Here is a 22,518-nt window from a genome sequence, read left to right on the forward strand (position 1 = left end):
CCTCGCTGTGAGTTTGTGTGCAGGAGCAGGGCTCCCTGAGGAGACATCCCAGCAGCAGGCCCTCACTAATGCTGCAGAGGAGGACATGGAGAATTCAATTGTCACCTGGAAACCAGCCACTTTGCCAAACAGCTGCACGCCGGGGGTCACGTTCCCAGAGTGCCTCAGTGACTTAGAACCCAAGTCCTGTTTGCAGAAGTGACCTGGGCACTCTGGGCCACATTGCCAAAGGGCTGAGGTGCCTACAGACGTAGGTTTAGGCACCAAGAGGAATTTTCAAAAGCACGCAGGTAGGTTAGGAGCCTAGCGCCCATTGGCTGTGGTGAGAACTAGGTACCTCAGCACTTGGAAATTCAAGTAGGTGCCTGTCTGAATTGTTCAGCACCTAAACTCCTTTACAAATCTGCCCCTGAGTCTCACTGACAGTCAGTGGCTCTTTGGCTCCGAAGTATGAACTGCAAGGGGATGTAGGTGCCTGACTCCCACTGAAATCAATGGGCATGAGACACCCAAGTCCCTTTGTCTCTGGGCCCCAGCACCCCAGTTGGTTAGGAAAATGCTAATGAGGCATTTGGGTGATTTTGAAATGTTTGCCCTGAACCCCCTAAATGCAGAACGAAATGTTTGATTTCACTGCTGTGTGAAACTGACCAACTCGGGCTGTAAAGCATTAGAAGGCCCTGCTGGAGTTTCTCACTGAGTAACAGGGCGGGGGCAGAGGGGAATGCAGGGGAGCTGCAGAAATCCCCTGAGCAGGACAAATGAGCTCAGGCCATGTCTGACCTGTGTTTCTGACTCTGCTTCTCCCTGTTCTCCCCACAGTTTCCATTGGTCTTCATCAAGGTAAGTAGCACGTTTGTTTTCATTCTCACAGCTACTAGCTGGAAGCTGGTGGCATCTGCAGGGACTGGGAGACTCCTGTGCTCCGCAGCAGAGCAGGAGTGAGCGTGGTGTCCATTGGGAATGGTTAGTGCAGGTCTAGGAGCCTCGGTGCAGGGAGGCAAGGGGAAGTCTGGAGGAGCAGGAGACAGAGTTCTACTTCCCCCTGGGTGCCAGGTCTCCGGCAGATCAGCTCTGGATCAGAGATTTTGGTCCTTGGCTGCAGCATGTATTGGAACATGGCCTGTAAAGGGGGAAAATGGGCCTGGGACCTTTTCTGGAGTTTTTAGGTTTTTTAAAGGAACCTGACAAGAGTCTTTGTCAAAGTGAGCCTGGGTCCGCATGCCAATTTCATTCCAGTTTAGCTGTCAGTCAGGGGTGCGATTTCATAGCAAAATAAATATACAGGCAGTCCCCGGGTTACGTACAAGATAGGGACTGTAGGTTTGTTCTTAATTTGAATCTGTATGTAAGTCAGAACTGGCGTCCAGATTCAGCCGCTGCTGAAACTGATCAGTTTCAACAGCGGCTGAATCTGGACGCCAGTTCTGACTTACATACAGATTCAACTTAAGAACCCCAGGCATCCCCAAGTCAGCTGCTGCTGAAACTGATCAGCGGCTGATTCCAGGAAGCCCGGGGTAGGGGCTTCCTGTAGTCAGCCACTGGTCAGTTTCAGCAGCGGCTGACTTGGGGACGCCTGGGGCAGAGCAGCTGGGGTGCTGCTGGGTTGGTCCAGTAGCGCCGCCGCTCCTCGGCGCTACTGGACCAACCCAGCAGCACCCAAGCTGCTCTGCCCCAGGCGTCCTGATTCAGCCGCTGCTGAATCTGACCAGCAATGGCTGAATCAGGACGCCTGGGGCAGAACAGCTGGGGTGCTGCCCGGTTGGTCCAGTAGCGCCCAGAGCGGTGCTACGGGACCAACTGGCAGCGCCCCAGCTGCTGTACCACAGGTGTCCGGAGCAAAGCCATGGAGCACGGGGGCAGCGGGACAGCCCAGACGCGCCGTGGCTGTCCTGCTGCCCTTGGGCTCCGTGGCTTTGCTCTGCTTTGCTCCCCGTCCCCCTGGTAGCCAAGGTGCAGAGGAGACAACAGAAAATGAAGGCATGCACATGTTAGCCATGTTACTTGGTGGTCTGAAAAGTTTCACTTCTAATTTAATATCTTTGTTGATTTCTACTAGAGTTGCACCTGAGCTGCAGAATTCAGGACCAGGCAGTGGTGTAGCGAGGGGAGCGGGTGGGTGGGGAAGAGCACTTGCTCCCGAGCACCACTCTAGGGGGGCACCAATTTAATCCCCCTCCACTCCCCCTGTCATCCCTTGATTAACCTGCTCCTCCTCCACCTGCTGCCACTGGCTGGAGCTTCCTTTCTGCATCTCCACCCCGAGCCCAACCCTCCTCCATCTCCACTGGTGGGTTAGTGTGTACGGGGTCCCGGCCCCAAACTGGAGGGGGCAGGGGAAAACCCTTCCCAGGGTCGGGCTCAGCGGTGCACCAGGTTCAGGGCCCTGCTGCATGGCAGCAGTGGGGGGGAGGGGACACACAAATTTTGCTTTGCTTCCATGCGCATAACACCCTCACTACACCTCTAGGACCAGGTTAGGGTCTGTTCACCTCAGACTTGGTTTGGTCCATTGGTTTGGCCTGTTAATAATCAATTCATAATATTCAACCTACAAAGATAAGATTTCAGATCCAGCCTCCAGACCTGCCTTCATATCATGCTCAGGCCCATGTCTAATTTATTCGGATTGGCCCCCAACAATCCCCCAACCCCTATACATATTGTGCATTGAATAGCACCCCAAACAACAACATAATCTAAGACCAAATTAGCATTTTCATATTCCATTGTCTTTCACATACCTATACAGGAAGGGTATGCTCAGCCCCATAGGGAACCTGAGTATTTCAGTCCTCAGACAGACCAGCTGCCAGTTCTCGCACTGCAAGTATAACAGCTGCTGGGCACAGAGAACCCATCCTATGTGCATTGGACTCTTAGCCTCACTCTCTATAATCCTTCTTGCCCATTCCATCTCTTTGTGGGCATGTTGATGGGGTGGGCAGATAATGGAATAGATCTAGTGCTGGTATCTGGCTATTTAATCACTCACTGATTGCACAGGATGTGACTGGTAAGGACTCTTATAATTACAAATTCTTACAGTCTGGGGGAAAGTACAGAGCTGGCTGCCAGGTGCCCTGCCCTCATCTATGGGAGAGGGAGATGACCATATGTTCACTATCTCACTGTTGAATATTGGACTACAACTGCCCTGCTTTGCAGCCTCATGCTGAAAGGGCATAACAAGTGGGATTCCACAGGGGTCTGCTTTGGGGCCGGTTCTGTTCAATATCTTCATCAATTATATAGATATTGGCATAGAGAGTACGCTTATTAAGTCTGCAGATGATACCAAGCTGGGAGGGGTGGCAAGTGCTTTGGAGGATAGGGTCGTAATTCAAAATGATCTGGACAAACTGGAGAAATAGTCTGAGATAAATAGGATGAAGTTTAATAAGGACAAATGCAAAATGCTCCACTTAGGAAGGGACAATCCGTTTCACACATACAGAATAGGAAGCGACTGTCTAGAAAGGAGTACGGCAGAAAGGGATTTAGGGGTCATAGTGGACCACAAGCTGAATATGAGTCAAACAGCAAACATGATTCTGGGATGCCTTTACAGGAGTGTTGTGAGCAAGCCACAGGAAGTCATTCTTCCGCTCTACTCTGTGTTGGTTAGGCCTCAGACCGAGTATTGTGTCCAGTTCTGGGCACCACATTTCAAGAAAGATGTGGAGAAATTGGAGAAGGTCCAGAGAAGAGTAACAAGAATGATTAAAGGTCTAGAGAATATGAGCTATGAGGGAAAGCTGAAGGAATTGGGCTTGTTTAGTTTAGAAAAGAGAAAACTGAGAGGGTACACAATAGAGGTTTTCAGGTATCTAAAAGGGTGTCACAGGCAGGAAGGGGGAAAATTGTTTTCCTTGGCTTCTGATGATAGGACAAGAAGCAATGGGCTTAAACTGCAGCAAGGGAGGTTTAGGCTGGACATGGGGAAAAACTTCCTGCCTGTCAGAGTGGTTAACTACTGGAATAAATTGCCTAGGAAAGTTGTGGGATCTCCATCGCTGGAGATATTTAAGAGCAGGTTGGATAGACATCTATCAGGGATGATCCAGGCAGGGACCTGGACTTGATGATCTTTCAAGGTACCTTCCAGTTCTAGTGTTCTAGGATTCTATGTAGCCAGCCTGCCTGTAAATGAAAGGGTAAGAGTCACTCTGTCTTGTAACCTTGTGCTTTCCCCATCTGCAGGACCCCCAGAAGAACCGAGTGTTCCAGTGGCGAGAGGTGGAGTTAAATGGGGGCCTCACCCAGCTCTCCTTCCTCCTCACCTCTGAGCCCATCCAAGGCACCTACAATGTGGTGGTACAGAAGGAGTCGGGGACAAATCTAGAACATTCCTTTACTGTGGAGGAATATGGTAAGGAAGGGTCTCACTCCTGCTGGGGCTGGGAGAGTTAGAAACAGGAATAAATGTCTGGGAACCATTCCAAGCACAAAAATCTGGTTCAGGATTGTCAGGGATGTCTAGATGAGTGACGAGTGATCTAAGAAACAGACCAGGAAATACTAAATGCTTTAAGGGATCATGATCTGAGCCTTCATACAGTATTGTATAGCTTTCTCCCTAGCACTTGAACTGTCAGGGTCACTGTTCACTGTATGCCTGGGAGTATCTGAGTCTGAATAAAAAGGCCTATCCCTGGAGCCTCCTAAATATGGGCTGTGATTCCAGCCTCCATAAAATGCAGCTTCATTTTTGTTAGGGTTTTTCCTATCAGTTATGGTAGGGGTGCAGAACAAACTGTGGGAATGCTGCATGCTAGGGGCACAGTTTGCTCCCCCTGTGTTCTTCCACTCACGTCTCCTTTCTACCCTTCTCCCACTCTGGTCTTCACACCTTTGTCCTTGCAGCCTCTGGCACCCAGAACATCTTCAAACTTTCAAAATAAACAAACAAAACCACTTTGGCTGGAGACCAAGCCTCGAAAATATCAGTCCCAAAGGAGACTCCTCTGGAAGGTTTATGAGGAAAGCAAAATTGGGGTCAGTGGCAGGGGTGGTAGATTCTCAAAGAACCCGTTTTTCAAACTTGTTTATAATGTTTGCCACTAGTCACCCAAGGAGAGAGAAATGACAACTCTGTCTAGTCTAGGGAAATGTACTAACCCCAACCACTTGTGCCTCTCATGAGCTCTCTTTCAGCAAGCCTAAGAACCAGGTAATTCTGAGCAGATTAGTAACAGTGGCTCCTCTGCTGTTCAACAGGGCATTTTGAAACTTATAGACTCATAGACTCATAGACTTTAAGGTCAGAAGGGACCATTATGATCATCTAGTCTGACCCCCTGCACAGTGCAGGCCACAGAATCTCGCCCACCCCTCTTAGAATAATCCTCTCACCTATGTCTCAGATATTGAAGCCTTCAAATACTTTGAAGGCCCCAACATACAGAGAGTCCTTCGGCTGTGATCTGTGCCCAATGCTACAGAGGAAGGCGAAAAACCTCCAGGGCCTCTGCCAATCTACCCTGGAGGAAAATTCCTTCCTGACCCCAAATATGGCGATCAGCTAAACCCTGAGCATGTGGGCAAGACTCACCAGCCAGACACCCAGAAAGTTCCCTATAGCAACTCCTATCATCCCTCCATTGACCTATTTCCAACTGATAATGAATGGTCAATTAGTTACCAAGATCATGTTATTTCATCCAACCATCCCCTTATCATAGAATCATAGAACTGGAAGAGACCTCAGAAGGTCGTCAAGTCCAGCCCTCCGCTCTAGGCAGGACCAATCCCATCTAAATCAACCCGGCCAGGGCTTTGTCAAGCCGAGACTTAAACACCTCTAGGGATGGAGACTCCACTACTTCCCTAGGTAACCCATTCCAATGCTTCACTACCCTCCTAGTAAAATAGTTTTTCCTAATATCCAATCTGGACCTCTCCCAACTTGAGACCATTGCTCCTTGTTCTGCCATCTGTCACTACTGAGAACAGCCTCTCTCCATCCTCTTTGGAACCTCCCTTCAGGAAGTTGAAGGCTGCTATCAAGTCCCCCCTCACTCTTCGCTTCTGCAGACTAAACAGACCCAAGTCCCTCAGCCTCTCCTCGTAGGTCATATGCTCCAGACCCCTAATCATTTTGGTTGCCCTCCGCTGGACCCTCTCCAATGCGTCCGCATCCTTTTTGTAGTGGGGGGCCCAGAACTGGACACAATACTCCAGATGTGGCCTCACCAAAGCCGAATAAAGGGGAATAATGACATCTCTGGATCTGCTGGCAATGCTCCTCTTAATGCATCCTAATATGCCATTAGCCTTCTTGGCTACAAGGGCACACTGTTGACTCATATCTAGCTTCTCATCCACTGTAACCCCCAGGTCCTTTTCTGCAGAACTACTACTTAACTGGTTGGTCCCCAGCCTGTAACTATGCTTGGGATTCTTCCGTCCCAAGTGCAGGACTCTACACTTGTCTTTGTTGAATCTCATGAGATTTCTAGTGGCCCAATCCTCCAATTTGTCTAAGTCACTCTGGACCCTATCTCTGCCCTTAAGCGTATCTACTTCTCCCCCTAGCTTAGTGTCATCTGCAAACTTGCTGAGGGTGCAATCTATCCCCTCATCCAGGTCATTAATAAAGATATTGAACAAAACAGGTCCTAGAACCGAACCTTGGGGCACTCCACTAGAAACCGACCGCCATCCTGACATCGAACCGTTGATCACTACCCGCTGGGCCCGGCCTTCTAGCCATCTTTCTATCCATCTTACCGTCCATTTATCCAATCCGCATTCCCTTAACTTGCTGGCAAGAATATTGTGGGAGACCGTATCAAAAGCCTTGCTAAAGTCAAGGTATATAACATCCACTGACTTTCCCATGTCCACTGAGCCAGTTACCTCATCATAGAAGCTAATCAGATTGGTCAGGCACGACTTGCCCTTTGTGAATCCATGCTGACTATTCCTGATCACTTTCCTCTCATTCAAGTGTCTCAAAATGGATTCCTTTAGGATCCCTTCCATGATTTTTCCAGGAACCGAGGTAAGACTGACCGGCCTATAGTTCCCTTGATCGTCCTTCTTCCCTTTTTTGAAGATGGGCACTACATTTGCCTTTTTCCAATCATCCGGGATTTCGCCCGATCTCCACGACTTTTCAAAGATAATGGCCAAAGGCTCCTCAATGACATTTGCCAACTCCTTCAGTACCCTTGGGTGCATTAAGTCTGGACCCATGGATTTGTGTACGTTTAGTTTTTCTAAATAGTTCCTAACCTGTTCTTTACCCACCAAGGGCTGTCCATCTTCCCATCTTGCGTCGCTTAGCACAGAAGTCCAGGAGCCGACCTTGTCCGTGAATACAGAGGCAAAGAAAGCATTGAGTACTTCAGCTTTCCCCACATCCTCTGTCACTAGGTTACCTCCTTCATCCATTAGGGACTGCACACCCTCTCTGATCACCTTCTTCTTGTTGACATGCCTGTAGAAACCTTTCTTGTTATCCTTCACATCCTTAGCCAGTCGCAACTCCATTTGCGCTTTCGCCTTCCTGATAACCCCCCGGCATTCTCGAACTATACATTTAAACTCCTCCCTAGTCATTTGTCCAAGTTTCCACTTTCTGTAAGCTTCCTTTTTGTGCTTAAGTACACCAAGGATTTCCCCTGTAAGCCAATCCGGTCTCCTACCAGGTTTGCCTCTCTTGCTACGTGTCGGGATGGTTTCTTTCTGTGCCTTCAATAAGGCTTCTTTAAAATACTGCCAGCTGTCCTGGACTCCTTTCCCCTTCATGTTAACATCCCAGGGGATTCTTTCCATCAGATCTCTGAGGGAGTCAAAATCTGCTTTTTTGAAGTCCAAGGTGTGTATTTTACTACTCTCTTTCCTTCCTTTGGTCAGGATCCTGAAATCTACCATCTCATGATCACTGCTTCCCAGGTTGTCACCCACCTCTACGTCCCCTATTAGTTCCTCCCTGTTTGTGAGGAGAAGGTCAAGCTGTGCACGGCCCCTGGTCGGATCCTTCAGCACTTGTACCAAGAAGTTATCCCCAACATTCTCCAAAAACTTCCTGGATTGCCTGTGTACTGCCGTATTGGTTTCCCAACAGATGTCAGGGTGATTAAAGTCCCCCATGAGAACCAGGGCCTGCGATCTGGAAGCTTCGCTCAGTTGTCCGAAGAAAGCCTCATCTACCTCATCCACCTGGTTCGGTGGCCTGTAGCAGACACCAACCACAACATCACTGCTGTTTGCTCCTTTAAACCTGACCCATAGACTTTCAACAAGCTTTTCTCCCTCTTTATACTGGAGTTCAGAGCAATCATAGTGCTCTCTTACATATAGTGCAACTCCTCCTCCTTTTCTCCCCTGCCTATTCTTCCTGAACAATCTATACCCTTCCACGACAGCGCTCCAGTCATGTGAGTCGTCCCACCAAGTCTCTGTTATCCCAATTAAATCATATTTCTTGGTCTGGGCCAGGGCCTCCAGTTCTTCCTGCTTGTTGCCCAGGCTTCTCGCATTAGTGTACAAACACTTCAGGTAACCAGTTGATTGCACTTCTCCATTCAAAACTGGGGTCCTCCTTTCTCGCTCCTTGCTCTATGCATTTCTTCCCGGTATCTGACTTTCCCACTCCCCTCAGGGTTTTGGTCACCGTCCCCCGACGAACCTAGTTTAAAGCCCTCCTCACTAGGTTCGCAAGCCTGCCCGCGAAGATGCTCCTTCCTCTCTTCGTTAGGTGGATCCCATCTCTTCCTAACAATCCTTGTGCCCGGAACAGAGTCCCATGGTCGAAGAAACCAAAGCCCTCTCTGCGACACCACCTGCGCAACCCCGCATTTACGTCCTCAATTCGACGATCCCTGCCCAGTCCTTTCCCTTCAACAGGGAGGATGGACGAGAACCCCACTTGCGCTTCAAATTCTTGGATCCTTCTTCCCAGTGCTACATAATCCGCAGCAACCCGCTCAACTTCCCAGAAACCACTGCATCTGGGGGTCTGTGCTAGAAACTGTGACATAGGCACCATATGGCATCACAACTGAAGGGCTTTTGAAGCCCTATTCGTGCGCATGTAGGGCGAACCTGCAGAGCTCCAAACACCAGTCAGCATGGCAATGTGGGCATGCTGACCAGCCTGTGCTTAGACTGGGCTGATCTCACACGTTGTGACCTGGCTCTGAACAGACAGTCATCTCCTTGCTTGGGGTGCCTCTGCATGTGCTACTCTAAGCCATGCTGGTTTTTCCCTGAGCCTTATAGCTGCAGCAGTTCTTATTAAGCTTGCTCTTTCTCACGCACTCGCACTATTACCGTCTTATTCAGCTAGTTCAAAACTTCTGAGGAAATTCATTTTGGCGCTGACCCTTGACATTGCCATGCCCAGCCAGGAGGGGCATGCCATCCATGGGCTCAGCCATCAGGAAACAATATTTGCTTTTACTGTGCTAAGAAACAGCTTTTATCTGACTCTTTCCATTCAGGATAAGTTTTAAATGGCTCAACTCTTGTGGGCTGATTCACTGGTGCGTTCCATTTGCTTCATATCCGTCCAGGGATGCAAAGTAACTGGGCTTATGTCTACTTTGCTTCCTTGGAGCAGCACAATAGCCAGAGCACACAATAAATGTGGCCCTTTAAATCTGGCGAGTGATGAAGTTGTTCCAGGGAGCTGAGTCCACACAAGGTATCACTTGCCCAGCAATTGGTTTAGAATACAGCTGCTAAAGCAATGGCAGCCCAGTGGCTGGGGTTGGGCAAGTGGAGCAAAGGGGAGGGGAGCAGGGATTACTCTGCTTTCTCTGTGGTTCCAAAGTCTCTTGCCAGCTGGTGTAAATTGGCACAGCTGCACTGATGGCTGAGGATCTGGCCCATGCATAGGGGGCCAGGGAGACAGGCTGGGTCTGTCACTCAGTGGGGAAGTGACTGTGATGCGTGTGTGCTCCCTCCGCTCGGCTCAGCATCTGGCCCTTCTCTCCCCCTCAGTGCTGCCCAAGTTCGAGGTGTCGGTGAGGATGCCCAAGAAAATCACCATCCAGGACGAGGAGCTGAAAGTAGCTGTCTGTGGCCTGTGAGTTGCGGGGCTTGAGTTGCTCTTCTTTCTGCTCCCCCACCATTGCCTTCCCACTACCAGCCCAGAAACCAGAGCTGGAGGAGGCCCCTTGGGTCACTTTTACTCCATCTCCAGCCCATGGGCAGGATTGTTCCCTGATCTCTAGTCTGCCCACAGCGCTGGCTTCAAACACCCCAAGAGATGGGGCTCCTCCCTCTGCCCCAGGAAATGAAGTGTCAGCCTCACACAGCTCTCTGTAAGGAAGGTTTTTTTTCTTAACATCATTCCAGCCCATGAGCAGACTCACCAGATTTATCACCTTCCTTTCCTCCTCACAAGCCCCTCCCTCCACTCCTTTCCATATTCCTCTGTACACCCTCCAATGTGTCTCATGCTTTGGGGTGAAGAGATGCCTGGCGCTGAAGACGTGATCTGGGTGGGTCTCATGTAACAGTGGCAGGAGATGATAAGTCCTCTCTCTGCAGTGCTAGTGAGTCACCAGCTGCTCTGAGGACACTGTGCTTGGAACCCTGTCCTCAGGTGCCAGGGCTGATACCCGCTCTGGCACTTTGAATGCAGAACAGTGGGGCCCACAAGAATCTTTAAAATATCCTGCCACTAAAGGCTTCTGTTTAAAAACTCCTGAAGGTCACCAATTCCCTGGCCTTGGATTAGTATCGCTGCCACCACCCAATGCAAATCCCCCTTTGTGAACCCAGGAGGATGAATTTGGGAATGTCAACCCATGGGGTATCCTCAAGCTCTTTCACCCTTCCTCTGGAAAGAGCTTGAAAAAAAACTGTCAGTGTTCTTAATAGCTGGTTTTTCAGTCTCAGGCATGTGCACACCGAATCTCCTGCCTTCTAGGACACAGGAATCAGATCGTGATCTTAAAAAGGCAATTTTTATTAACAAAACAAAGAAAAAACACTTGGTGACACTTTACTTGGTTGCCACTTGTTACAGAGCAACTGAAAAAAGAAAGATTAAAACACAGAGAATTGCTTTCCTAGGATTCAGTTTAGAAAGTTATGGTGCAAGGGAATAGTTACTTGTGCTCACCACAGAGACATCCAACAAACCCCCAAATAAAGAAAATAACCTGATTGCATCTGACTAAACATTGCCTGTTCTATTCACATATCTTGTTCCAAGGTTTAATCCTTCCCTAGGCATGGATGTTGCTGAATTCTCCATGCCCTTCTCCCTGGCTCAGTTCATGTTTTCCAGCTCTGCTCTGGTCATACAAAGACTAGAACAGGAAAATCACTGCTTCTAATTCCAAAACCCACACTCTGTTTTCATTAGCTCTCTTGGCTTCCTACCAACTCAGTTTCTGCTTCTCTAGCATTTCTGCAAACTCTCTAGGGCTACATCTAGACAGCGGGGCAATTTCAGGATGCTGGAAGTATCCTGATAAAGCAATTCCACATCTTTAAATGTGCCTGTTATTTTGAAATAATGGGCGTACTATTCTGGCAGCCCTGTAACCCTCATTCCATAAGGGTTAAATAGTGCTTTATTTTGAAATTTGGCATTGCTTAGACAGCATCAAATTTCAAATTAAGCTATTTCGAAAATAACCTCAAAATAAGCTACTTAATTTGCATAGTACAAATTGCATAGCTTATTTCGAGGTAAGGGTGCTGTGTAGATACACCCTAGGACCTACTGTCTATGCTTTTAACCCCTTACAGGCAATTTAGTTAACTGTATGACTAGGATGTTTAGGAAAGTGCAGAACCCCTCCCATTCATCACAGCAGGTCTGGGCTTTCTCATACCAGAAAGGTTTGGCTAAATGGGAGGGAGCTGGAAGAAGGAAAACTCATGTGATTGAGGGAAGAAGACCCTGACTATCAGGCAACATGCCCTAATGGGTCAGGCCTGCTGGGGAATGGAATCATGTCCCCCCATATAACTGGAGCCCTGTCACTTGAGTAACTGAGAACCAAGACTAGACAGCGCTCCAGAGAATAGACATTAGAAAACCAGCCACGGAGTCCTCAGGGCTAATGGCATAAAGGGCCCCAAAGGTCTCTTCTGCCTGATTCTGTATCCCTGTCTAAGCACCTTGTATCTCTTTGACCCTGCTTTGGTTACAGATACACCTATGGGCCCCCTGTCCCCGGCCTCGTGAATGTCCGTGTGTGCCGGAGGTTTTCTCAGGCCAGGTCAGACTGCTATGGAAGAGAAGGCGAGGCTGTGTGTGAGGAATTCACCGGGAAGGTGAGTCCAAGACCCAAGCCCTAAACAGAAGGTGACTGTCTTGGGGAGAGTGATCCACGTCTGTCAAAGGGGCTGTTAGACCTCAGCTGTCATTCTGTGCTCTGTGGTGAGCTCTTTCTCACAGGAGAGATGTACTGGTCTGGAGGAGGTGAGGCCTAGGCTTAGGGACATGAATTCTGAAGAGAAACCCCTCAGGTGAAATCCTGGCCCCATTGAAATCAATGGAAGAATGCCTCTTGACATCAGTTACGTCAGGATTCACCACATGCTGTGTGTTTCTTCTAGCTGGGAAAGAGAGGACTCTGAGGGGGTTTGGATCTGCATGGGATTGAGATGGGGAAGAAAGTGGGAGCAGAGCAGAGGAGAAATCAAGAGGGAACTATAGGATCTTGAAGAGAGAGGGGGAGTGGAAGAGAGGAAAAAAACCAAGGGGAGGAAGAAAGAGAGAGACCGGGGAAGAAGGTAGAGAGAATGTGGTAGAGCAATAGAGAGGGAAAAGAAGAATATGAAGGAGAAGAAAGTGACAGAGAGAAAATAGAGCTGCATTAGACAGAGATAGAGGGAAGGGAAAAGAAGGAGTCGGGCTGGACCAAGCCAATAAGAGGCTGGGATTAGGGCAAACCAAGCAGCTGGCAAACCTCTGGGGTGCTGGGCTATCTGATCGTGTTCCCGCAGACCTGAATTGAACAGGGATTTGCAGGGTGATTCCCTCTTTGGTCTCTCTCTCAGGCGGACAGTCAAGGCTGTGTCTCCAGTGTGGTGAAGACTAAAATATTCCAGCTCAAGCGAAACGGTTACGAGATGAAAATTGAGGTGGAAGGCAAGATCACAGAAGAGGGTACAGGTATGCCTCGTGCTGACCTGTGGCACTGTGGGTTTGCTCTGCAGTAGCAATGGGTGTTGCAAGCCGGCACTGAAGGGCCCAGGCACAACTGGACAACATGAGGCGGGTGGTGGAGATGGTGGAGGAGGGGAGAATGGAAGCATCTGGAAGGTCAGTGCACTGGTTCAGGCCCCTCATTGCCATGTTTCCTTGCAGGGGTGGAGCTAACTGGGACAGACTCCAGTGAGATCACAGGTACCATGAGCAAAATCAGCTTTGAGCAGGTGGACTCTCATTATCGGCCGGGGATCCCCTTCTTCGGGCAGGTAGGGAACCTCTGAGAGCCCAGGCAGTTACAAGACGTGGGTGTGCTTGTCTGTGAGAATGGGACCTTGCCACGTGACAGGGACAAACCATGGGGACTGGAGCCATGTCTCCCTGCCTCTGCACATGCTGCAATATCCTTGCCATTAGTGGGGATGGCAGCACCCTTGTCTGACCCCTTGGCGCTGTCAGAGACAAGTAGACTCATTGATGAGAAAATGAGTGAAACAAAGGGTGAGTCAAGAAGACTCACTGATGTGAGCCGGCACAGTCCTCCCCACGTTCCCTCTCCCCCCACAGGGCGAGACCGTGGGCAGCGGGCCAGTAGGACATTGGGAGCTGTAAGCAATGGTGATTGGATTCACTCCTTTAGGTGAAGCTGGTGGATGGGACTGATGCTCCAATCGCCAACGAAAGAATCCAGATTTCCATGGGGGGAAACAAATATAAAGCCAACTACACGACGAATGAAAAGGGCCAAGTCTGGTTTTCCATAGACACTGTCAACTTCACAGACACCTCTATTCAGATTGCGGTAAGTGGCTGAATCCAGGGACCTAGGGGGTGGGAGGTGTCACTGACTCAGCTCCCAGGGAGCATCCTCGGGTTTACTGATCTCTGCATTCGTCAGGAGATAAAACAAAGGTTGTCTGGTTGGCTGGGAATTTCAGTCTCCTCCTCTCTATGCCTGGATCTCTCTGGTTAGCACACGCTCTGTCACTCTCCCTCTGGTTCTCCGGCTCTCGCCCCATGGCAGTATGAGAAATGCAGATCAACGCGCTGTGCCTTGGAGAATCTGCCAAGGCTGTGTTGAGAGCATGGCCACTTCCTTCTGAAATGGGAGGAGACGTGTTACCCACTCTTTGATCTGATGTGGAAATGTTCTTCTTTGTCAGGCAACGCATAAATCGGAACTGAACTGTTACGACAGCAACTGGGTCACCCCCGAGTACGGTAGTGCCCATCACTCAGTGATGCGCTTTTACTCCCCGAGTCAGAGCTTTCTCAAAATCGAGCCCGTGCCTCAGACTTTTAGCTGCGGCTCCAGTGTGGGAGTCCGGGTGCACTATATCCTGAAACCAGAGGCCGTGCAGGAACAGAAGGAAATCGTCTTCTACTACTTGGTAAGCCCAGACCCCCAGAGACCTTTACCTCTTGGACACAGGACGCAGAACCCAGACCCCCGGAGACCTTTACCTCTTGGACACAGGACACAGCGCCCAGACCCCCAGAGACCTTTACCTCCTGACACAGGACACAGCGCCCAGACCCCCAGGGACCTTTACCTCCTGACACAGGACACAGCGCCCAGACCCCCAGAGACCTTTACCTCCTGACACAGGACACAGCGCCCAGACCCCCAGGGACCTTTACCTCCTGACACAGGACACAGCGCCCAGACCCCCAGGGACCTTTACCTCCTGACACAGGACACAGCGCCCAGACCCCCAGGGACCTTTACCTCCTGACACAGGACACAGCGCCCAGACCCCCAGCGACCTTTACCTCCTGACACAGAGAGACCTTTACCTCCTGACACAGGACACAGCACCCAGACCCCCAGGGACCTTTACCTCCTGACACAGGACACAACGTCCAGACCCCCAGAGACCTTTACCTCCTGACACAGGACACAGCACTGGAGGCCAGACATCCATATATGTCCCATGTCACCAAACTACCCTGAGGGCAGGTTCACTTGACTTGACAGTTACGTGTAAAAGCCACGCAGGGAAATGCAGAATTGCCCAGGGAGTGAACGGCCTCTGCTGGGAGAGAGAACTTCTGACTTGGTCCAGGTCCCAGTAAAGTCCCGTCTGGGTCTGGGACTCTGTGAGACTCCGGGGGATCAGTACAGACCCTCAGCCCCAGCTCAGCCTTCCCTGTGAGCATCCTGCCCCCATCCCCCACCAGGTCCCTGTGACAGGAGGTTTTCTTCTTACCGGCAGGTGATGGCCAAGGGAGGCATCGTGAGGGCAGGCACCAAGGAGCATCCTGTGGGGGATGGGGAACGTGAGTAGAGCCGTGTGAATAAAGGAGTTGCCTGGTCACTGGCTGAACAGAAGCCCCCGTCCCTCCCGCCCCCAAAAAAACCCAATTGTTTGGGGGCAACTGAATCATTTCACTTTTCTTTAGAGTTGCTTTAATCTCTTTTGTAAATAGAATTGAAGGGAAATTTCAAAACAGCTCTTCAGTTTCATTGAAAAATTGAACCTTTTGTTTAGGAAGTGCTGAAACAAACCTTCTCATTCGTTCTAATTTTGTTTCTGTCCAAAATAATTTGGTGAATTTAACCTAAATGTGTGAAATGCTTTGGTCTCCCTCAGTCGGCACTTTTCACCACAGATAAAATGCACCTGAAAAATTTCAGCCTGTTCTTATTGTGAGCTTGTGCCACCCCGTTCACTGTCTGTGCTGGTATAGTGAGCCGCTGTGTCAGAAAGAAGTGCAGGAAACAGCCCCCTTCTCTCTTCTTTGCTTTCTTTTAGGATATGCCTACACTGCACTGCCTTTTAGTGACATGACTTTTGCCAACAAAAAACTCTCACCCCACAAGTGGTGTTTGCTTTGTTGGTAGACGGCTTACACTTCTCATTTTTAGCCACATGGCAGGTGTGTCTAGACTACAGGGGGGGTTTTTTCAAACAAAAGTGGCCTTTTTTCAACAAAACTTCTCCTGCATCTAGACTGCTGCCGCGTTCTTTTGAAAGTAAATTGAAAGAATGCGGCAGTTTTTTCGACCGCGGAAAACCTTGTTTTATGAGGAAGAACACCTTTTTTCTAAAATGCATGCAAACTGTGCTTTTTCCAAAGAGAGCATCCAGACTGTCTGGGTGCTCTCTTTCAAAAAAGTGGCTTGCTTTTTCGAAAGTACTGGTTGTAGTCTAGATGCTATTTTTCGAAAGAGGCTTTTTCAAAAGTATCTTTCGAAAAAGTCTCCTTCGAAAGAGGCTTGCAGTCTAGACATAGCTGGTATGATGATGTCAGGGGGTCCCCAACCCTGCACCCTCATCCACAGCCAGATGTGACTCTCATCCAGCAGGTAGACTAAAAGGTTTTATTGGTCCTCAGGGATACAGCGTCGCACGGAATCGATGTTAGTGCAGGTATCCAGAGCAGACAGCTTTATTCCTCTTAGGGGAAAGGGGCTCCTGGATCCCTCACCCCCTTTTCCTGCTCTCAGCCTCCTCACTCCTCCTAGCCCAGCTGAGACTGACTCACACTCATTGCCACTGCTCACTGGCCCCAGGCAGCCCCGCCTCCTACATAGTCCTGCTTCCAAGCCCAAGATGTTATCTGCTGTCATCTGGTCATCTGGAAGACTGAACCTATTTCCCCAGTGAGTCATGCCCAGCCTCGCCCTCCTCATGCACACAGTGCTGCTGGGCCTGGGGAAACAGAGGCACGCACACACAGAGTGTCACTACAGAGCAGCATAGGACAAGAGGATCACGTATAACCCCACAAGACAAACGGTGAATGCAATCCCAGAGTGAACACACCCACTACGTCACACATGTTGGCAAAGCCATGTTGCTAAATGGTGTCTAGTGTAGATCTATCCTTTCTCTATTTTCTTCTTTTCTCATTATTCATGGGCTCTCTCCCAGTGACATCCACACAGTCCCCCTACTGATTTAATTTCCTTAATGGCAGCGTCAAGAGATTCCCACTTTCATTCGGGCTAGCTGGGCAAATTCCACTGGGAAGAGCAGAGGAGTGTGGAATCCTACCCGCTCTACAGCCCTGTGGGCACAACCCTCCACACCGAGTCACTGCACGGCATGAGCTCCTCTCCTTGCCTTCATTCGCATGGGCAGAGAGATCCTCCGTGTCAGGAGGACAGTGCCAGACTGTCGCTGGATTTTCCACTAAATCTACCTTGCCTGCATATCCCACCACAGGTGTCTGTAGTAGGAGTCAAGGGCCTCAGCTACGCACCAAAATTTTTACTCTCCTTTAAATCACCTTTCAGGGTGGCAGATGTTGCAGCCGTGATGAGGGAGCCTAGGGAAGTGTGTGATTTTGGAGCTCATTCTCTGTAGCTAATCCCCTTGGCTCTCTGTTTGCCAGTTGTCCAGGTATTTGAGCTGAGGGTCCCCGTGGGGCCCGAGATCGCACCCCTGGCCCGGGTACTTGTATACACCACGTTACCCAGCGGGGAAGTTGTCGCCAACTCAGAAGATTTCAAGATTGAAAACTGCTTTGCCAATAAGGTGAGCATACTGATCTGCGACTCACACTCACCCCATGGACCATGGCCCGTCTGTAGAACCTAGAATGGCAAACTAAACAGGAAACTCAGGAAACGTTCACTAGCTCCATGAGCCTGTCAGGCCCTGACCAAGGATCAGCAACTAAATATGAGAGATGAATGCACTTCAGGACTAATTTGCATGGGCAAAATTATGGAAGGTGCAAGCAGAACTAACATATAGGGGGAGCTGCTCGTCATCTTTGAATTGTATTCATCAGGAGTGAGGGGCACTGGCAGGGCTGTGAGGGGAGCCCGTGGCTGGAATAGCAGGGGGCTGCAGGGCAGGTCTGAGGGTCACGGGCAGGGCTGTGTGAGGCAGTTCCAGGTCTGGGTTGTGCTGTGGGGCAGTGTGTGAAGGTATCTGGAGAAATATCTCCTCTAAGACTTTTCCTGGCATTGCAGGTCGACTTGCATTTCTCACCAGTCGAGGGCCTCCCAGCCTCTGATGCTCACCTACAGGTCAGAGCCTCCCCGGGCTCCCTGTGCGCCGTCCGAGCTGTGGACAAGAGCGTTCTCCTCATGAAGCCTGAAGCCGAGCTGTCGCCCAGCTCTGTAAGTCCCAGCCTGGTCCGGTGATCAAGGGGCACAAGAGCCGGTGGTGTCTGGAGAGTGCAGAGAATCACGTGTGAGGCTGAGGGCAGCGCAGTCTGTCTGGTACTGGGGTGCCCCTTGTCAGCACAGGGTCTGCACTGCGGGTTGATCTATGTCGGGCACTCGTGAAAACTGTTGCTGCACCCCATGGTGTTTAGTTCTGGGGCCTGGTGTGAGGACACAACCACACGTCCTGATTTATTATTGTGGCGCCACAGGGCCGCCCTTGGTTATTATGGAAAAGGCAGCAGCGAGCATGCTGCTCTGACTGTAGGGTTTATTATTGTAGGGTCACCCTTGGGCACTGGGCTTGCACACGTGGGTGTATTCGTGTAAAGTTGTCTGTGATCACTAGGTAGTGTCTGAAATTGCTGTTGGTTTAGAATTTCCTCACCAGACAGTAGGGTGGCGTATGCTGGTTTGTCATTATTGGGCCTGTGGCCACTGCCATCGAGTCGTGTCCCCGCAGGTGTACGATTTACTCCCGGTGAAGGACATCAGGGGCTATGATTACAGGGGGCACCATGTGGAGGAGGAAGACGAAAACCCTTGTGTGAGTCTCAGCAATGTCATTTTAAACGGATTCATCTACACGCCCGTTTCTCCTGACGGGGAAGGGGATGCCTTCCACATTCTCAAGGTGAGCGCCAGGCCTCCCGGTAGTGTCTGAAATTGCTGTTGGTTTAGAGTTTCCTCACTGGACTCTGTGTGGGTGCATCTACGCTGCACTCTTAGCGTGTAATAAAATACACAATTTGCGCTACACAAATTGCATCTCTTATTTCGATTCTTTTTCAAAATAGGCTATTTCAAAATTTGGCACGTCTCCACAGCACCAAATTTCCAAATAAAGCACTATTTCAAGACATCCTTTATGCCTCGTGGAACGAGATTTACGGGGATGCTGAAATAGCACGTCCACTATATTTCTATATAGCGGATGCACTCAAAAGACACAGGGTAGATAGTCCGGGCACCTCTGGTATCCGGAAATAGCATTGCAGTGTCGACATAGCCTCTGATCCGGATGCTTGTGAACTGATACATTGGAGGTAATAACTAAAGCTGCAGGGCAAAGCCTAGATGGAAACCCCCAGCTGTAGGAACTGGATGCTCCTTTCCCCATCACTAACTTACACATGACAAGGGGATGTCCTAACCGTGGAAGCAAAGCAACAGAACCCAGAAAGGGGCGACTTTGACAAAAGGGCTGCAGAGGCAGAGATTCTCTGCCACACACTCTCTGTCCCCTCTCCATGGGCCGACCCCCATTTTATCGACATGCATGTGCACATGGAGTGCTGCTCTGAGGCAGCGCCCAGCCCACCTGGCAAGGGTTTGGTGTCCTGCAGGCTCTCCAGTTTGTTCCCAGTGGGACTCACTCCTAAAGCCAAGTGCACATTAGGTGTCTCTGCAGCGAGGCAGGGGAAGGACTGGGCCAGAGAGACTGAACTCCCTTTAGGGCAGGTCCTTGGCCAGCCAGCAGCAGCTGAGTGCCTGGAAGAAGCTTGCACTGCTGATGCCTTGAATAAACCTGCTGTGAGGCCACAGGGGATGGCTGTCTGGAGCTGCTGGACTGGTGCCTTTAAATGACATAAATCCAGCCCTTGGTTCCCCACTAGCCTCACTGGCACTGACATTTTAGGCTTCTGTGATACCAGTAGGCATCACTGTCTGCCCATTGCAGTGACCCACTGTGATAAGCCCATCACATCCTGATCCTGTCCCGGCGGTCACTGACCTCCCGATGTAAGGTTTCCTTTCTCACACGGCTGTCTGGGTTATCTTCTTACAGGAGATGGGGTTAAAAGTCTTCACCAGCACCAAGGTCCATAAGCCCAACCTCTGTCTGCCGCAAAGGTTCTATGCTCCTATGGAATATGGTAATGGCATTGTTTCACCCTGCTTACACCCTCTTTGCTTTTCTCCCCCCCCCCCCCCTTCAGCCTCTCCTCTGCATGGAAACTAGACCAACTGGACCAGACTCTGTTCTCAGCTGTGCTGGCCAAACCCCACAACAGTCAGTCCTGAAATAGGAATCTGGTCCAGTTCCCCCTGCCTGCTCGTGGGCTGAGGACATGAGCATTGTTGTAGCTGCAGTGGCAGCTGACACCTCCTCATGCGCCTGTGCACCGCTGGGGCAAAACAGCTGCTAACTCTTGTTGAGTTTGGTTGCAGCTCTCTGACCTGGATCAGGCTCATTTCCACAGCCAGGCTCCCATTTCGTAGGAAGCACCAGAGGAAAAACTAAGCAAAAAAAGGCCAAGTTCAAAGGGGGTATGTCTACACTACCACCCTAGTTCGAACTAGGGTGGTTAATGTAGTCAATCGAAGTTGCAAATTAAACCCGGGATTTAAATATCCCGGGCTTCATTTGCATCTTACCGGGCGCTGCCATTTTTAAATCCCCCTTAGTGCAGACACTGTGCCTGCGGCTACACGCGGCACGGAGTAGGTAGTTCGAATTAGGCTTTCTAATTCGAGGAAATTGGAGGAGTAATGGTAGTTCGAATTAGAAAGCCTAATTCGAACTACCTACTCCGTGCCGTGTGTAGCCGCGGGCACGGAATCCGAACTACCGGGGATTTAAAAATGGCGGTGCCCGGCAAGATGCAAATGAAGCCCAGGATATTTAAATCCCAGGCTTCATTTGCAACTTCGATTGCCTACATTAACCACCCTAGTTCGAACTAGGGTGGTAGTGTAGACATACCCAGGGGAGGTTGTTGGGACGTGTACTCTGCAGGCTGAGCCAGAGCTTTAACTTAGGCCAGGGCCACTCAACTTTGGAAGCCCCGGGGGCCACAATGATATTCACAGCACATGCAAATATACGTGCAAATAACGTCTTTCACACTGACAGCCATAAATAATAAGGTTAAGGCAAGACTACCAACACGCAGGCCCCATTTCAGTCAGTTCTGCAGATATTAATACAATGCAACATTGACCCGATTTTCACCCCCGTGACAGCACTTTTAATGAGCACTGACAGTCCAGGGATGTAACTACTGAAACGCCTGTCAACAGAAGGCCATTATAGCGACTCCTTTTTTGTTTTCTCTCCCATCCGTGGCCACATATGGAGTAGCCCTGACTTAGGCTGCAGCCCAACCTCAGCTTTGCCTGTGCACAAATTTACTCACTCAGTACTTGGACCCAGGGCCCTGGGACCCCGCAGGAGCAGAGGAAGGAGCCTGAGCCAAGCCAGAACCCTCTTCCTTGGCAGTGTAGCTGTAACCCCACTGGACTCTGGGGATCTGCCACAAGAACCCACCAGGGTGACTGTCTCTATCCACTGGACCAGTGATGACACCTGGGGAGGGACACAAGCTGGAAACCAGCCAAATGACTGCCCCAGCATGACTCTTGCCCACACCACCGCCCATGGCCCAGGAAAGGGACCCACCTCTTCCTGCCCCCTCCTGCTTCTGCAAGGCCCTACCTCATCCTGTCCCCATCCCTACCCCTCCCCTAGGCACCTGCCTGCGTGCCACCCTCCCTGCCCCACCTCATCCCACCCCGCCTCTTCCCCCGAGTCTCCCCCTCTTCCCATCCCTGCTCTGCCTCTGCCCCCTCCTCCCTTCCCTCCAAGCCCCCTCCCACAAGCAATGTAGCTGGGAGCCAAAGAAGTGGAGTGGACTGGGCTGGGTCACTCTGCTTCCCGCTGCCACCGGTGGGGGTGGGAGTGACCTGAACCCTGCTGCTGGCACCAGGCTCCGCACTAATCCCCTGGACCCCATGGGGCCCCCCAGAGCATGGGGCCCAAGGTGCTGGATGAACTGTCCACAAAGGCTTGGTGAATAGTCATGTTTTCCCACACTGCTCCATGCACAAACGGCTCGTGTGGACACGTTTGGGGAGAGCGCTAGGAAGCCTGGAATGGGGGGCTGGGGTTTGGCTTGGGCAGTGCAGATTCTGGAACCACAGTTGGAACCTAGAGGACAACAGTTCCAAACCTGGGGTTACAAGTGAGTGTAGCTACTCAAGTGTTAGATTAACAAACCCAGGGCCTGCGGATAAGAGCTCTCCTCCCCGGGCTCACGTTGCAGTGCAGGCACACCCAGTGGGCACCTGTGGAGAGGGCTTAGAACCGGGAGGCAGAAAAGCAGAGTTTTGTACCCATCTCTGCCACTGCCTTCGCTATGTCAGTTGGGATCACCATATCACTTCTTTGTGCCTTCATTTTCCTGTCTGCAAAAGGGAACTAATGATTCTCACACTTGGGGAGAGCTCTGAGACTAGATGGCCAAATATTAGTGTTAATTAT

At 50.5% G+C, this 22,518-nt stretch overlaps 1 protein-coding gene across 2 annotated transcripts in view; it reads left to right on the forward strand.

Moving 5' to 3' along the window:
• The window catches only part of LOC102453736 (alpha-2-macroglobulin-like), a 68,289-nt gene that overhangs the window by 17,004 nt on the left and 28,767 nt on the right, over nucleotides 1-22,518 (forward strand). For both annotated transcript variants that reach the window (XM_089771776.1, XM_075902371.2), the window contains exons 5-17: nucleotides 823-843; nucleotides 4,207-4,375; nucleotides 9,958-10,042; nucleotides 12,129-12,252; nucleotides 12,982-13,096; nucleotides 13,292-13,401; nucleotides 13,773-13,934; nucleotides 14,296-14,523; nucleotides 15,349-15,412; nucleotides 17,474-17,616; nucleotides 18,060-18,209; nucleotides 18,718-18,888; nucleotides 20,044-20,131. In XM_089771776.1, the coding sequence (XP_089627902.1) occupies nucleotides 823-843; nucleotides 4,207-4,375; nucleotides 9,958-10,042; nucleotides 12,129-12,252; nucleotides 12,982-13,096; nucleotides 13,292-13,401; nucleotides 13,773-13,934; nucleotides 14,296-14,523; nucleotides 15,349-15,412; nucleotides 17,474-17,616; nucleotides 18,060-18,209; nucleotides 18,718-18,888; nucleotides 20,044-20,131 (1,630 nt within the window). The remainder of the gene's footprint in view (nucleotides 1-822; nucleotides 844-4,206; nucleotides 4,376-9,957; nucleotides 10,043-12,128; nucleotides 12,253-12,981; nucleotides 13,097-13,291; nucleotides 13,402-13,772; nucleotides 13,935-14,295; nucleotides 14,524-15,348; nucleotides 15,413-17,473; nucleotides 17,617-18,059; nucleotides 18,210-18,717; nucleotides 18,889-20,043; nucleotides 20,132-22,518) is intronic.

This window comes from Pelodiscus sinensis, chromosome 1 (assembly GCF_052426305.1).
Source record: "Pelodiscus sinensis isolate ZL-2025 chromosome 1, ASM5242630v1, whole genome shotgun sequence".
NCBI classification, from domain to species: Eukaryota; Metazoa; Chordata; order Testudines; family Trionychidae; genus Pelodiscus; species Pelodiscus sinensis.